We start from the raw sequence: 17,474 nt of genomic DNA on the forward strand, positions 1-17,474 counted from the left end.
TGCCCAGAATGCTGCCCAGTAACCACTGAGTGCCCCAGGACACTGCCCAGAAACCACTGAGGACCCAAGGACTTGGATAGGACACTGCTCAGTAATCACTGAGTGCCTCAGGACCTATAGTGGTCACTGCCGAGTAACCACTGACTGCCCCAGGACCCACAGTGATCACTGCTCAGCAACTACTGACTGCCCAAAGACCCATAGAGGTCACTGCCCAGTAGCGGAGTGCCCAAGGGCACAGCCCAGTAACCACTGAGTGCCCCAGGGAACTGCCCAGAAACCACTGAACGCAAGAGAACTCGGACAGGGATGCTGCACAGTAACCACTGAGTGCCCCAAGACACAGACAGGACAGTGCACAGCAACTAGTGACTGCTTCAGGACCCATAGTGGTCACTGCCCACTAACCACTAAGTGCCCAAGGACACTGCTCAGTAACCAATGCATTCCCCTGGGAACTGCCCAGTAACCACTGAGTGCCACGGGACCCAGACAGGACACTGCCCAGTAACCACTGAGTGTCTGAGGACTCAGACAGGACACTGCCCAGTAACCACTGAGTGCCCAAGGACACTGCCCAGTAAATACTGAGTACCCCAGGGTTCGGCCCAGTAACCACTGAGTGCCTGAGGACTCGGACAGGGCACTGCCCAGTAAACACTGAATGCCCTAGGACACTTCCCAGTAACCACTGAGTGACCAAGGACCTGAACAGGACACAGCCCAGTATCCACTCAGTGACCGATACCTCAGACAGGAGACTGCCAAGTAACCACTGAGTGCCCAAAGACTCAGACATGACACTGCCCAGTAACCACTGAGTGCTCCAGGACACTGCCCAGTAACCACTGAGTGCCCCAGGACCCAGACAGGACACTGCCCAGGACCTAGACAGGGCAGTGCCCGAGAAGTCAGACAGGACACTGCCCAGTAACCACTGATTGCCCAAGGACTCAGACAGGGCACTGTCCATGAACCACTGAGTGCCCGAGGACTCTGACAGGACACTCCCCCGTAACCAGTGAGTGCCCAGAATGCTGCCCAGTAACCACTGAGTGCCCCAGGACACTGCCCAGAAACCACTGAGGACCCAAGGACTTGGATAGGACACTTCTCAGTAATCACTGGGTGCCTCAGGACCTATAGTGGTCACTGCCCAGTAACCACTGACTGCCCCAGGACCCAAAGTGATCACTGCTCGGCAACTACTGACTGCCCAAAGACCCATAGAGATCACTGCCCAGTAGCAGAGTGCCTAAGGGCACAGCCCAGTAACCACTGAGTGCCCCTGGGAACTGCCCAGAAACCACTAAACGCCCGAGAACTTGGACAGGATGCTGCACAGTAACCAATGAGTGCCCCAAGACCCAGACAGGACAGTGCACAAGAACCACTGACTGCTTCAGGACCTATAGTGGTCACTGCCCACTAACCACTAAAAGCCCAAGGACACTGCCCTGTAACAACTGCGTGCCCCTGGGAACTGCCCAGTAACCACTGAGTGCCACAGGACCCAAACAGGACACTGCCCAGTAACCACTGAGTGCCCGAAGACTCAGACAGGACTCTGCCCAGTAACCATTGAGCGCCCTAGGCCTAGGACCTATACAGGTCACTGCCCAGTAACCAATGAGTGCCCAAGGAACCTGCCCTGTAACCACTGAGTGCCGCAGGACCCAGACAGGACACTGCCTAGTTACCATTGAGTGCCCGAGGACTCAGACAGGACACTGCCCAGTAGCCACTGAGTGCCCCAGGAAACTGCCCAGTAACCAATGAGTGCCCCAGGATCCGCACAGGACACTGCGGAGTAAACACTGAGTGCCCTAGGACCCATACAGGTCACTGCACAGTAACCAATGAGTGCTCAAGGACACTGCCTAGTAACCACTGAGTGCCCAAGGACAGTAACCACTGACTGCCCAAGGACTCAGTCCGGACAGTGCCCAGTAACCACGGAGTGCCCCAGTGTAGGAAGGTAGCCTCTTTCTATCCTTGTTACCCCCACTTTTGGCCTGTTTGTGAGTATATGTCAGGGTGTTTTTTCTGTCTCACTGGGATCCTGCTAGCAAGGGCCCCAGTGCTCATAGTGAAAACCCTATGTTGTCAGTGTGTCTGATATGTGTCACTGGGATCCTGCTAGCCAGGACCCCAGTGCTCATAGGTTTGTGGCCTACATGTGTTCCCTGTGTGGTGCCTAACTGTACCACTGAAGCTCTGCTAACCAGAACCTCAGTGTTTATGCTCTCTCTGCTTTTAAAACTGTGACTGCAGGCTAGTGACTAATTTTACCAATTCTGATTGGCACACTGGAACACCCTTATAATTCCCTAGTGTATGGTACCTAGGTACCCAGGGTATTGGGGTTCCAGGAGATCCCTCTAGGCTGCAGCATTTCTTTTGCCACCCATAGGGAGCTCAGACAATTCTTACACAGGACTGCCACTGCAGCCTGAGTGAAATAGCGTCCACATTATTTCACAGCCATTTTACACTGCACTTAAGTAACTTATAAGTCACCTATATGTCTAACCCTCACTTGGTGGAGGTTAGGTTCAAAGTTACTTAGTGTGTGGGCACCCTGGCACTAGCCAAGGTGTCCCCACATTGTTCAGGGCAAATTCCCCGGACTTTGTGAGTGCGGGGATACCATTACACATGTGTACTACATATAGGTCAATACCTATATGTAGCGTCACAATGGTAACTCCGAACATGGCCATGTAAGATGTCTGAGATCATGGAATTGTCACCCCAATACCACTGGGGGGACAATTCCATGCATCCCCGGGTCTCCAGCATAGAGCTTTCTGCCCCCCTGGGGTGTGGGCAGCCCAGTCCCAGGAAGACAGAACAAAGTATTTCCTCTGAGCCCTTTGGAAATAGGTGTGAAGGGCCTGGAAGGAGTAGCCTCTCCTGGCCTCTGGAAATGCTTTGAAGGGCACAGATGGTGCCTTCCTTGCATAAGCCAGTCTACACCGGTTCAGGGATCCCCCCAGCCCTGCTCTGGTGCGGAACTGGACAAAGAAAAGGGGAGTGACCACTCCCCTGACCAGCACCACCCAGGGGAGGTCTGTGTCCCAGACCTCTGCCATCTTGGATGTAGAGGTGTGAGGGCACGATGGACAGCTCTGAGTGGGCAGTGCCAGCAGGTGACGTCAGAGACCCCTCCTGATAGGTGTTTACCTTTCTCTGTAGCCAATCCTCCTCAGAGGTCTATTTACGGTCTCTCCTGTGGGTATCTCACCAGATCACAAATGCAAGAGCTCACCAGAGTTCCTCTGCACTTCCCTCTTTGACTTCTGCCAAGGATCGACCGCTGACTGCTCCAGGGCGCCTGCAAAACTGCAACAAAGTAGCAAGAAGACTACCAGCAACATTGTAGCGCCTCATCCTGCCGGCTTTCTCGACTGTTTACTGGTGGTGCATGCTCTGAGGGCTGTCTGCCTTCACCCTGCACTGGAAGCCAAGAAGAAATCTCCCGTGGGTCGACGGAATCTTCCCCCTGCCAACGCAGGCACCAAACTTCTGCATCACCGGTTGTAGGAGGCTGGCCTGGCTTATAGTGGGTACCAAAGGTACTTACACCTTGTGCCAGGTCCAGTTATCCCATATTAGTAGAATAGAGGTGTTTCTAGCAGCTTAGGCTGATAGAGGTAGCTATAACAGAGCAGCTTAGGCTGAACTAGGAGACATGCAAAGATCCTACTATACCACTTATATCATACGCACAATATCATAAGAAAACACAATACACAGAGTTACTAAAAATAAAGGTACTTTATTTTTATGACAATATGCCAAAAGTATCTCAGTGAGTACCCTCAGTTAGAAGGTAAGTAATATACATAAGTTAAATGTACACAAACCCAAAACAGGTAAGTAATAGTCAGAAAGGTAATGCAAACAGTGTAGGATTACAATAGGTTGCAATAGGCAAACATAGGTATAGGGGCAACACAAACCATATATTCCAAAAGTGGAATGCGAATCACAAATGGACCCCAGACGTATGTGAGCTTGTAGAGGGTCGCTGGGACTGTAAGAAAACAGTCAGGGTGCCCAAGATACCCCACCCCAAGACTCTGAAAAGTAGAAGTAAAGTACACCTACTACCCCAAAAGAGCACAATAGTTGTGATAGGGGAATTCTGCAAGAACAACAAACACCAGCAGTGCACTAAAAACGGATTCCTGGACCTGAGGACCTGCAAAGCAAGGGGATCAAGTCCAATAGTCGCGACAGTGTCCAGGGGGGGCAGGAGCCCAGAAAACCCCGGATGAAGGTGCAAGAAAGCTGCCTCTGGATAGAAGAAGCTTGGATTTCTGCAACAACGAAGAGGACTAGGAACTTCTCTTTTGGATGGAAGATGTCCCACTTTGCGATGAAGGTTGCAGAAGTGTTCCCATGCAGAAATACCGCAAACAAGCCTTGCTAGCAGCAAGGGTCGTAGTATAGGTTTTTGGTTGCTGCTGAGGACCAGGATGTCGCCACATGGAAGAGGAGACAGAGGGGGTGTCCTGCAACACGGAGAGCCCCCACAGAAGCAGGCAGCACCCGCAGAAGTACCCGAACACAAGATTTGTGAACCGGAGTCCACGCAGAGTTACAAAGGAGGGTCCCACGACGTTGGAGGCCAACTCAGAGGGTTGTGCACTGCAGGACGGAGTGCTGGGGACCCAGGCTAGGCTGTGCACAAAGGAAATCCTGGAAGAGTGCACAGGAGCCGGAGCAGCTGAAAATCATGCAGTACACAGGTTTGCAGCCCAGCGTGGAGAGGCAAGGACTTACCTCCACCAAACTTGGACTGAAGAGTCACTGGACTGTGGGAGTCACTTGGACAGAGTTGCTGTGTTTCAGAGACTACGCTCGTCAGGATGAGAGGGGACCCAGAGGACCGGTGATGCAGTCTTTTAGTGCCTGGTTAGCAGGGGGAAGATTCCGTCGACCCACGGGAGATTTCTTCGGAGCTTCTGGTGCAGTGTGAAGGCAGGCTACCCCCAGAGCATGCACCACCAGGAAACAGTCGAGAAAGCCGGCAGGATTAGGCGCTACAATGTTGCTGGTAGTCGTCTTGCTACTTTGTTGCGGTTTCGCAGGTGTCCTGGAGCAGTCAGCGGTCGAAGTCGAAGAGGGAGATGCAGAGGAACTCTGGTGAGCTCTTGCATTCGTTATCTGAAGAATTCCCCAAAGCACAGACCCTAAATAGCCAGAAAAGGAGGTTTGGCTACCAAGGAAGGAGGATTGGCTACCAAGAGAGGTAAGAGCCTATCAGAGGGAGTCTCTGACATCACCTGCTGGCACTGGCCACTCAGAGCAGTCCAGTGTGCCCCCAGCACCTCTGAATCCAAGATGGCAGAGGTCTGGGACACACTGGAGGAGCTCTGGCCACCTCCCCTGGGAGGTACTGGTCAGGGGAGTAGTCACTCCCCTTTCCTTTGTCCAGTTTCGCTCCAGAGCAGGGCTGGGGGATCCCTGAACCGGTGTAGACTGGCTTATGCAGAGATGGGCACCATCTGTGCCCATCAAAGCATTTCCAGAGGCTGGGGGAGGCTACTCCTCCCCAGCCCTTCACACCTATTTCCTAAGGGAGAGGGTGTAACACCCTCTCTCAGAGGAAATCCTTTGTTCTGCCTTCCTGGGCCTGGGCTGCCCAGACCCCAGGGGGGCAGAAACCTGTCTGAGGGGTTGACAGCAGCAGCAGCTGCAGTGCAAACTCTGAAAAGGCAGTTTGGAAGTACCCGGGTTCTGTGCTAGAGACCCGGGGGATCATGGAATTGTCCTCCCAATACCAGAATGATCTTAGACATGTTACATGGCCATGTTCGGAGTTACCATTGTGACACTATACATAGGTAGTGACCTATGTATAGTACACGCGTGTAATGGTGTCCCCGCACTCACAAACTTTGGGGAATTTGCCCTGAATGATGTGGGGGCACCTTGGCTAGTGCCAGGGTGCCCACACACTAAGGTGGTCATTACAACCCTGGCGGTCGGTGTTAAAGTGGCGGTAAGATCGCCAACAGGCCGGCGGTAAAAAAAAAAAGGGGATTATGACCGTGCAGGCGCTGGGTCTCCTGAAGCTTGGCCAGTACCGTTGCCATCGTCTCCTGGAAGTGGTGGTATGCTCCCATGATGTTGGAGAGGGCCTCATCGAGAGTGGGTTCCCTGGGCCTGTCCTCCCCCTGTCGCACAGCAGCCCTCCAAGTTCCCGTTTCCCTGGGCCTCTGTCCCCTGGACCGTGTGCCCACTGCCACTGCCCCCAGGTCCCTGTTGTTGTTGGGGTGGTGGGTTAGCCTTGGTTCACTTTAGTGGTGGACACACTGCTGATTGACGTGTCCTGGGGACAGAGGTATGGGCCCGCTGGGTGGGTGCTGTGCTGGTGTTTCCAGAGGGGGGAAGGTCTGCAGTGGCCTGTGGCAGTGTGAGGGGAACCGACTGTCCCGAGGTCCCCAATGGGCCGGGCTGGTCATCTAGATCCAGTTGGACAGAGCTGCTGTCATCACTGTGGGCCTCTTCTGTTGGTGGTGTGGACATGTCTGGACCCTCCTGTGCGGTGTCGTTGGGTAGGGGTCCTGCAGGGGTATAAAAGCATGATTATTGCTTCTGTGTGTGCTATGGTGTGCAATGGGTGGGTGACCGTGTACCCCAGTGCTTGCATTCGTGTGTGGGAGCTTGTGTGATGGTGGTTTGGGGAGTGTATGGGTATGTGCAGTGGCCATGCTTTGGTGATGGGTGTCCATGCTTTGTAGTTGCATGCAGGGCTTGGTGTTGGGATGGGTGGGTTGTGATAGTGGGACATTTGTGAGGAGTAGGAGTGATGGAGGTGAGGGTGGGGGTATGTGATGGCATGCAGGTGGGGTGGGGGGATAAAGTAGTTAAGATCTGACTTACCAGAGTCCATTCCTCCATCTACTCCTGCTAGGCCCTTTGGATGCAGAATCGCCAAGACCTGCTCCTCCCATGTTGTAAGTTGTGGGGGAGGAGGTGGGGTCCGCCGCCAGTCCTCTGTACCGCTACCTGGTGTCTTGAGACCACGGAACGCACCTTCCCCCGTAGGTCGTTCCACCTCTTCCTGATGTCATCCCGTGTTCTTGGGTGCTGTCCCACTGCGTTTACCCTGTCGACTATTCTTCGCCATAGCTTCATCTTCCTAGCAATGAAGGTCTGCTGCACCTGTGATTTGAATAGCTGTGTCTCTGCCCGTACGATCTCCTCCACCATAACCCTGAGTTCCTCCTCCGAGAACCTGGGGTGTCTTTGCGGTGCCATGGGGTGGTGTGGGTGATGTGTGGGGCGTAGTGAGTTGTGATGTGTGGGGTGATATTTAGTGGTGTGTTGTGTGAGATGCGTGGAAGTAATGTGGGTGATGGTATTGTGTGCTTGTGGATGCTAGTTTGTTGATGGTGGTGTCTCTTTCTCTGTGCTTCGTTCTCAGTTTTGGTCGTAGGGGTTTGTGGGTGATGTGGGTGTGTGTTTTATATTGTATTGGGTGTGTGGGAGTGGTGTGTGTATGTGTATCAGGTGTGTGTATTTCGAATTGTCCAATGTGGCTGTGTTTTGTATATGTGTGTGTATCATGAGCGCAGCGGTGTGTACCGCCAATGGAATACCGCGGTTGAATGATCGCCCCCTGGATTTGTGGGTCGTGATAGTGTGGGCGTATTTGTGTTGGCGTGATGGTGTCAGTTTTGTTTTCGCCAGTTTATCACTGACCTTTGGTGTGGCGGACTTCTGTGGGTGTCTGTATTTTGGCGGGTTCCGTGCTGTGGGTCATAATGGCTGTGGCGGGATTCCGCAGCCGCGGCGGTGTGTTGGCGGTCTTCTGCACGGCGGTAAGCAGCTTTTACCGCCAATGTTGAAATGAGGGCCTAAGTAACTTGGCACCCAACCTTCACTAAGTGAAGGTTAGACATATAGGTGACTTATAAGTTACTTAGGAGCAGTGAAAAATGGCTGTGAAATAACGTGGACGTTATTTCACTCAGCTGCAGTGGCAGGCATGTGTAAGAATTGCCTGAGCTCCCTATGGGCTGCAGCCCATAGGGATCTCCTGGAACCCCAATACCATGGGTACCTAGGTACCATATACAAGGGAATTATATGGGTGTGCCAATGAGAATTGGTAAATTTAGTCACTAGCCTGCAGTGACAAATTTGCAAAGCAGAGAGAGCATAAACACTGAGGTTCTGGTTAGCAGAGCCTCAGTGATACAGTTAGGCACCACACAGGGAACACATATAGGCCACAAACTTATGAGCACTGGGGTCCTGGCTAGCAGGATCCCAGTGACACATAACAAACACACTGACAAAATAGGGTTTTCACTATGAGCACTGGGCCTGGCAAGCAGGATCCCAGTGAGACAGTGAAAACACCCTGACATATACTCACAAACAGGCCAAAAGTGGGGGTAACAAGGCTAGAAAGAGGCTACCTTTCTACACCGGTCCTCTGGGTCCCCTCTCATCCTGACGAGCGTGGTCCCTGGAACACAGGAGCTGGGTCCAGGTGTCTTCGACAGTCCAGTGGCCCTTCTGTCCAAATTTGGTGGAGGTAAGTCCTTGCCTCCCCACGCCAGACAGTCATCCTGTGTACTGTGTGAACTGCAGCTGCTCGGGCTTCTGTGCACTTTTGCAAGACTTCCTTTGTGCACAGCCTAGCCCAGGTCCCCAGCACTCCATCCTGCATTGCCCAACTTGCTGAGTTGGACTCCGACGTCGTGGGACCCTCTTTTGTTGTTCTGAGTCGACCGTCGTCCTCAGATCTTCTAAGAGCCTGTACAGATGCTTCTGCGGGTGCTGCCTGATTCTGCGTGGGCTCTTTGTGTTGCTGAGTGCCCCCTCTGTCTGCTCCTCCAAGGGGCGACTTCCTGGTCCTTCCTGGGCCCTGGCAGCACCCAAAGCCTTCAACCGCGACTCTTGCAGCTAGCAAGGCTTGTTTGCAGTCTTTCTGCGTGGAAACAACTCTGCATCCTCCAGCGCACCGTGGGACATCTTCTGACCAAAGGAGAAGTTCCTGGCACCTTCCGTTGTTGCAGAATCTTCGGCTTCTTCCACCCGGAGGCAGCCCTTTTACACCTTCATCCGGGGTTTAGTGGTCTCCTGCCCCCACTAGACATTTGCGTGACTCTTGGCCTTGGTCCCCTTCCTTTGCAGGTCCTCAGGTCCAGGAATCCGTCGTCAGTGCTTTGCAGTCAGTTGTTGTCCTTGCAGAATCCCCTATCTCAACTTTACTGTCTTTCTGGGGTAGTAGGGTAACTTTACTCCTACTTTTCAGGGTCTTGGGGTGGGGTATCTTGGACACTCTTGTGTTTTCTTACACTCCCAGCGACCCTCTACACACTACACTAGGCCTGGGGTCAATTTGTGGTTCGCATTCCACTTTTGGAGTATATGGTTTGTGTTGCCCCTAGGCCTATTTCTCCCTATTGCATTCTATTGTGATCTACAGTGTTTGCACTACTTTTCTATCTGTTTACTTACCTGATTTTGGTTTGTGTGTGTATATTTTGTGATGGGTCTCTGGGCAGTGAGATGCCTTAGGTCACACAGTGTCATTACCTCTCTCTCCTCTCTTTGCAGCGCTGGAGGTCTCTGGTTAGTGATATGCCGGAGGTCACACAGCGTGTTATTACCTCTCTCTTCTCTCTGCAGTGCTGGGGTCTCTGGGCTGGACAGTCATATGCCTGAGGTCACACAGTACATCATTAACTCTCTCTCCTCTCTCTGCAGTGCTGGGGGTCTCTGGGTAGTGATATGCCTGAGGTCACGCAGCGTGTCATTACCTCTCTCTCCTCTCTGCAGTGCTGGGGGTCTCTGGGTAGTGATATGCCTGAGGTCACACAGCGTGTCATTACCTCTCTCTCCTCTCTGCAGTGTTGGGGGTATCTGGGTAGTGATATGCCTGTGGTCACACAGTGTGTCATTACCTCTCTCTTCTCTCTGCAGTGCTGGGGTCTCTGGGTAGTGAGACACCTGCATTGGCTCCCAGTCAGCAAAAGGATCACCTTTCGACTTCTCACCCACGCACACAAAGCCCTCCACAACAAGGGACCGGAATACCTCAACCGACGCCTCAGCTTCTACGTCCCCACCCGCCTCCTCCGTTCCTCTGGCCTCGCGCTCGCTGCTGTCCCTCGCATCCGCCGCTCCACGTGGGTTGGAGGTCTTTCTCCTTCCTGGCAGCCAAGACCTGGAACTCCCTCCCCACCAGCCTCAGGACCACCCAGGACCACTCGGCATTCCGGAGACTCCTAAAAACCTGGCTTTTCGAGCAGCAGTAACCCCCCCCTTTCCCCTAGCGCCTTGAGACCCGCACGGGTGAGTAGCGCGCTTTATAAATGTTAATGATTTGATTTGATTTGATACGCCTGAGGTTACACAGAGTATCATTACCTCTCTCTCCTCTCTGCAGTGCTGGGGGTCTCTGGGTAGTGATATGCCTGAGGTCACACAGTACATCATTACCTCTCTCTCCTCTCTCTGCAGCGCTGGGGGTCTCTGGGTAGTGATATGCCTGAGGTCACACAGCGTGTTATTACATCTCTCTCCTCTCTGCAGTGCTGGGGGTCTCTGGGTAGTGATATGCCTGAGGTCACACAGTGTGTCATTACCTCTCTCTCCTCTCTGCTGTGCTGCGGTCTCTGGGTAGAGATACGCCTGAGGTCACACAGTACATCATTACCTCTCCCCTCTCTCTGTAGTGCTGGGGGTCTCTGGGTAGTGATATGCCTGAGGTCACACAGTGCGTCATTACCTCTCTCTCCTCTCAGAAGTGCTGGGGTCTCTGGGTAGTGATATGCCTGAGGTCACACAGTGCATCATTACCTCTCTCTCCTCTCTGCAGTGCTGGGGGTCTCTGGGTAGTGATATGCCTGAGGTCACACAGTGCATCATTACCTCTCTCTCCTCTCTGCAGTGCTGGGGGTCTCTGGGTAGTGATATCCCTGAGGTCACACAGTACATCATTACCTCTCTCTCCTCTCTGCAGTGCTGGGGGTCTCTGGGTAGTGATATGCCTGAGGTCACACAGCGTGTTATTACATCTCTCTCCTCTCTGCAGTGCTGGGGGTCTCTGGGTAGTGATATGCCTGAGGTCACACAGTGTGTCATTACCTCTCTCTCCTCTCTGTAGTGCTGGGGGTCTCTGGGTAGTGATACTCCTGTCTCTGCAGCGCTGGGGGTCTCTGGGTAGTGATACGCCTGACGTCACACAGAGTATCATTACCTCTCTCTCCTCTGTGCAGTGCTGGGGGTCTCTGGGTAGTGATATGCCTGAGGTCACACAGTACATCATTACCTCTCTCTCCTCTCTCTGCAGCGCTGGGGGACTCTGGGTAGTGATATGCCTGAGGTCACACAGCGTGTTATTACATCTCTCTCCTCTCTGCAGTGCTGGGGGTCTCTGGGCAGTGATATGGCTGAGGTCACACAGTGTGTCATTACCTCTCTCTCCTCTCTCTGCTGTGCTGCGGTCTCTGGGTAGTGATACGCCTGAGGTCACACAGTACATCATTACCTCTCCCTCTCTCTGTAGTGCTGGGGGTCTCTGGGTAGTGATATGCTTGAGGTCACACAGTACATCATTACCTCTCTCTCCTCTCTCTGCAGTGCTGGGGGTCTCTGGGTAGTGATATGCCTGAGGTCACACAGTGTGTCATTACCTCTCTCTCCTCTCTCTGCAGCGCTGGGGGTCTCTGGGTAGTGATATGCCTGAGGTCACACAGTGTGTCATTACCTCTCTCTCCTCTCTCTGTAGTGCTGGGGGTCTCTGGGTAGTGATATGCCTGAGGTCACACAGTGTGTCATTACCTCTCTCTCCTCTCAGAAGTGCTGGGGTCTCTGGGTAGTGATACGCCTGAGGTCACACAGTGTGTCATTACCTCTCCTCTCTGCAGCACTGGGGGTCTCTGGGTAGTGATATGCCTGAGGTCACACAGTACATCATTACCTCTCTCCCCTCTCTCTGCAGTGCTGAGGGTCTCTGGGTAGTGATATGCTTGAGGTCACACAGTATGTCATTACCTCTCTCTCATCTCAGAAGTGCTGGGGTCTCTGGACAGTGATATGCCTGAGGTCACACAGTACATCATTACCTCTCTCCCCTCTCTCTGTAGTGCTGGGGGTCTCTGGGTAGTGATATGCCTGAGGTCACACAGTGTGTCATTACCTCTCTCTCCTCTCAGAAGTGCTGGGGTCTCTGGGTAGTGATACGCCTGAGGTCACACAGTGTGTCATTACCTCTCCTCTCTGCAGCACTGGGGGTCTCTGGGTAGTGATATGCCTGAGGTCACACAGTACATCATTACCTCTCTCCCCTCTCTCTGCAGTGCTGAGGGTCTCTGGGTAGTGATACGCCTGAGGTCACACAGTGTGTCATTACCTCTCTCTCCTCTCAGAAGTGCTGGGGGCTCTGGGTAGTGATATGCTTGAGGTCACACAGTACGTCATTACCTCTCTCTCATCTCAGAAGTGCTGGGGTCTCTGGACAGTGATATGCCTGAGGTCACACAGTACATCATTACCTCTCTCTCCTCTCTGCAGCGCTGGGGGTCTCTGGGTAGTGATATGCCTGAGGTCACACAGCGTGTCATTACCTTTCTCCTCTCTCTGCAACACTAGGGGTCTCTGGGTAGTGATATGCCTGAGGTCACACAGTACATCATTACCTCTCTCTCCTCTCTCTGCAGCGCTGGGGGTCTCTGGGTAGTGATATGCCTGAGGTCACACAGTACATCATTACCTCTCTCCCCTCTCTCTGCAGTGCTGAGGGTCTCTGGGTAGTGATATGCCTGAGGTCACACAGTGCGTCATTACCTCTCTCTCCTCTCAGAAGTGCTGGGGTCTCTGGGTAGTGATACGCCTGAGGTCACACAGTGTGTCATTACCTCTCTCTCCTCTCTCTGTAGTGCTGGGGGTCTCTGGGTAGTGATATGCCTGAGGTCACACAGTGTGTCATTACCTCTCTCTCCTCTCAGAAGTGCTGGGGTCTCTGGGTAGTGATATGCCTGAGGTCACACAGTGTGTCATTACCTCTCTCTCCTCTCTGCTGTGCTCCGGTCTCTGGGTAGTGATATGCCTGAGGTCACACAGTACATCATTACCTCTCTCCCCTCTCTCTGCAGTGCTGAGGGTCTCTGGGTAGTGATATGCCTGAGGTCACACAGTGTGTCATTACCTCTCTCTCCTCTCTCTGTAGTGCTGGGGGTCTCTGGGTAGTGATATGCCTGAGGTCACACAGTACATCATTACCTCTCTCTCCTCTCTCTGTAGTGCTGGGGGTCTCTGGGTAGTGATATGCCTGAGGTCACACAGTGTGTCATTACCTCTCTCTCCTCTCAGAAGTGCTGGGGTCTCTGGGTAGTGATATGCCTGAGGTCACACAGTGTGTCATTACCTCTCTCTCCTCTCTGCTGTGCTCCGGTCTCTGGGTAGTGATATGCCTGAGGTCACACAGTACATCATTACCTCTCTCCCCTCTCTCTGCAGTGCTGAGGGTCTCTGGGTAGTGATATGCCTGAGGTCACACAGTGTGTCATTACCTCTCTCTCCTCTCTCTGTAGTGCTGGGGGTCTCTGGGTAGTGATATGCCTGAGGTCACACAGTACATCATTACCTCTCTCTCCTCTCTCTGTAGTGCTGGGGGTCTCTGGGTAGTGATATGCCTGAGGTCACACAGTGTGTCATTACCTCTCTCTCCTCTCAGAAGTGCTGGGGTCTCTGGGTAGTGATACGCCTGAGGTCACACAGTGTGTCATTACCTCTCCTCTCTGCAGCACTGGGGGTCTCTGGGTAGTGATATGCCTGAGGTCACACAGTACATCATTACCTCTCTCCCCTCTCTCTGCAGTGCTGAGGGTCTCTGGGTAGTGATATGCTTGAGGTCACACAGTATGTCATTACCTCTCTCTCATCTCAGAAGTGCTGGGGTCTCTGGACAGTGATATGCCTGAGGTCACACAGTACATCATTACCTCTCTCCCCTCTCTCTGTAGTGCTGGGGGTCTCTGGGTAGTGATATGCCTGAGGTCACACAGTGTGTCATTACCTCTCTCTCCTCTCAGAAGTGCTGGGGTCTCTGGGTAGTGATACGCCTGAGGTCACACAGTGTGTCATTACCTCTCCTCTCTGCAGCACTGGGGGTCTCTGGGTAGTGATATGCCTGAGGTCACACAGTACATCATTACCTCTCTCCCCTCTCTCTGCAGTGCTGAGGGTCTCTGGGTAGTGATATGCTTGAGGTCACACAGTATGTCATTACCTCTCTCTCATCTCAGAAGTGCTGGGGTCTCTGGACAGTGATATGCCTGAGGTCACACAGTACATCATTACCTCTCTCTCCTCTCTGCAGCGCTGGGGGTCTCTGGGTAGTGATATGCCTGAGGTCACACAGTGTGTCATTACCTCTCTCTCCTCTCTGCTGTGCTCCGGTCTCTGGGTAGTGATATGCCTGAGGTCACACAGTACATCATTACCTCTCTCCCCTCTCTCTGCAGTGCTGAGGGTCTCTGGGTAGTGATACGCCTGAGGTCACACAGCGTGTCATTACCTTTCTCCTCTCTCTGCAACACTAGGGGTCTCTGGGTAGTGATATGCCTGAGGTCACACAGTACATCATTACCTCTCTCTCCTCTCTCTGCAGCGCTGGGGGTCTCTGGGTAGTGATATGCCTGAGGTCACACAGTACATCATTACCTCTCTCCCCTCTCTCTGCAGTGCTGAGGGTCTCTGGGTAGTGATATGCCTGAGGTCACACAGTGCGTCATTACCTCTCTCTCCTCTCAGAAGTGCTGGGGTCTCTGGGTAGTGATACGCCTGAGGTCACACAGTGTGTCATTACCTCTCTCTCCTCTCTCTGTAGTGCTGGGGGTCTCTGGGTAGTGATATGCCTGAGGTCACACAGTGTGTCATTACCTCTCTCTCCTCTCAGAAGTGCTGGGGTCTCTGGGTAATGATATGCCTGAGGTCACACAGTGTGTCATTACCTCTCTCTCCTCTCTGCTGTGCTCCGGTCTCTGGGTAGTGATATGCCTGAGGTCACACAGTACATCATTACCTCTCTCCCCTCTCTCTGCAGTGCTGAGGGTCTCTGGGTAGTGATATGCCTGAGGTCACACAGTGTGTCATTACCTCTCTCTCCTCTCTCTGTAGTGCTGGGGGTCTCTGGGTAGTGATATGCCTGAGGTCACACAGTACATCATTACCTCTCTCTCCTCTCTCTGTAGTGCTGGGGGTCTCTGGGTAGTGATATGCCTGAGGTCACACAGTGTGTCATTACCTCTCTCTCCTCTCAGAAGTGCTGGGGTCTCTGGGTAGTGATATGCCTGAGGTCACACAGTGTGTCATTACCTCTCTCTCCTCTCTGCTGTGCTCCGGTCTCTGGGTAGTGATATGCCTGAGGTCACACAGTACATCATTACCTCTCTCCCCTCTCTCTGCAGTGCTGAGGGTCTCTGGGTAGTGATATGCCTGAGGTCACACAGTGTGTCATTACCTCTCTCTCCTCTCTCTGTAGTGCTGGGGGTCTCTGGGTAGTGATATGCCTGAGGTCACACAGTACATCATTACCTCTCTCTCCTCTCTCTGTAGTGCTGGGGGTCTCTGGGTAGTGATATGCCTGAGGTCACACAGTATGTCATTACCTCTCTCTCCTCTCAGAAGTGCTGGGGTCTCTGGGTAGTGATATGCCTGAGGTCACACAGTGTGTCATTACCTCTCTCTCCTCTCTGCTGTGCTCCGGTCTCTGGGTAGTGATATGCCTGAGGTCACACAGTACATCATTACCTCTCTCTCCTCTCTGCTGTGCTCCGGTCTCTGGGTAGTGATACGCCTGAGGTCACACAGTGTGTCATTACCTCTCTCTCCTCTCTCTGCAGCGCTGGTGACTCTGGATGCAGACACAGCGTATCCAATGCTGACCCTCTCTGAGGACGGGAGACGCATGGGATGGACACACAGCGAGCAGCCCCTGCCGGACAACCCCAAGAGATTCACTGATGTTCCCTGTGTGCTGGGGCGGGAGGGGTTCACCTCGGGGGGGCATTACTGGGAGGTGCAGCTGCTGCAGGAGGGGTGGTGGTCAGTGGGGGTCGCACGAGAGTCCGTGAGAAGGGAGGGGACTATCAATGAGTCCCCTGAGGAGGGGTTCTGGGCTGTGGCGCGGTGGGATGTTGATGGTCGGTACTCGGCTCTCACCTCCCCTCCCACCACCCTGCGCCCCCGCCAGCGCCCCCTGAAGCTGGGGGTGTACCTGGACTATGAGGGGGGGCGGCTGTCCGTGTACAACGCAGACACCTGGGAGCATCTCTGCACCTTCAATGACTCCTTCACTGGGAGGCTGCGCCCCTACTTCCTAGTTGCGGCAAGGGCAGTCCTGCGCCTGGTGTAACACAGCCCCCCGGGGGGGTCAATAACAGAGCAGAGAGCCCTGAATGCCCCCCACCCCCGCTGTTTGAGTTCCTGCTTCTCCTGGTACCAACCCCCCCTTACGGAGACTGCCCCGGGTAATTAACCCTTTGCTTTCTGGGGGGGCTGTGTGTGTTCCTAGCGCCGAGAGGCCGCACGCTGTAGCGCTTTGTGACTTGTTTCTGATGCCTGAGAATCCGCCCCCATCGTCCTGGTTAAATAAAGTGCGAGTGACGAGAACAAATACCGGCTGAGGGTGTTTTTTCCAGTTTTTGTACCGACAGGGACATTAAACACCGCCGCTGCCGGTACAAAGCCCGCCAGGTGATAACCCTGTGTCTCTAGCGCCGAGAGGCCTCCAGCCCAGACTGCACCAGCGACGCCTAGTGGCGGCCTGCGGTACTGCGCTCGGAGGGGTCTACGGCGCGCGCCCCCGGAGGACGTCATCAGGGCTCTTGTCACGCAATTGGTGCACTGTGGGCGCATGCCGCGGCAAATATCTGCATACCCAGAAGCCACTGCGAGGGACACTCCGCTTCAAGACCAGAGGAGCAAACACACTTTAGTTTAATACAGAAATAAGTACCTGTCTCTCACATTCATAGCGCCCAGTCTGACTTATGACCAGCCCTACCTCCTGATTGGTCGCCTTATACAGGATGCAGAAAGCACAGCACTCACAGCCCAGAATGCACTGGTGTTTGTGGGCGTTTCCCAGAGTACATGGGTGTGGGTCTGGAGTGGGCAGTGAGTGCCGGTGGGTCTGGAGTGGGCAGTGAGTGCAGGTGGAGCAGTGAGTGCAGGTGGGTCTGGAGGGGGCAGTGAGTGCAGGTGGAGCAGTGAGTGCAGGTGGGTCTGGAGGGGGCAGTGAGTGCAGGTGGAGCAGTGAGTGCAGGTGGGTCTGGAGGGGGCAGTGAGTGCTGCCGGTGGGTCTGGAGTGGGCAGTGAGTGCCGGTGGGTCTGGAGTGGGCAGTGAGTACCGGTGGGTCTGCAGTGGGCAGTCAGTGCCGGTGGGTCTGGGGTGGGCAGTGAGTGCAGGTGGAGCAGTGAGTGCCGGTGGGTCT

At 53.8% G+C, this 17,474-nt stretch overlaps 1 protein-coding gene across 1 annotated transcript in view; it reads left to right on the forward strand.

Annotated features, from left to right (window-relative positions):
* Positions 1-16,654, forward strand: part of LOC138287223 (E3 ubiquitin-protein ligase TRIM39-like) — a 48,471-nt gene extending 31,817 nt beyond the window's left edge. Inside the window, exon 5 of the mRNA XM_069227579.1 lies at positions 15,882-16,654. Coding sequence (XP_069083680.1) covers positions 15,882-16,393 — 512 coding nt within the window. The 3' untranslated portion in view covers positions 16,394-16,654. The remainder of the gene's footprint in view (positions 1-15,881) is intronic.
* The last annotated feature ends 820 nt before the right edge of the window (positions 16,655-17,474 follow it).

The sequence above is a fragment of the Pleurodeles waltl genome, chromosome 4_1 (assembly GCF_031143425.1).
Source record: "Pleurodeles waltl isolate 20211129_DDA chromosome 4_1, aPleWal1.hap1.20221129, whole genome shotgun sequence".
In the NCBI taxonomy this organism is placed as follows: Eukaryota; Metazoa; Chordata; class Amphibia; order Caudata; family Salamandridae; genus Pleurodeles; species Pleurodeles waltl.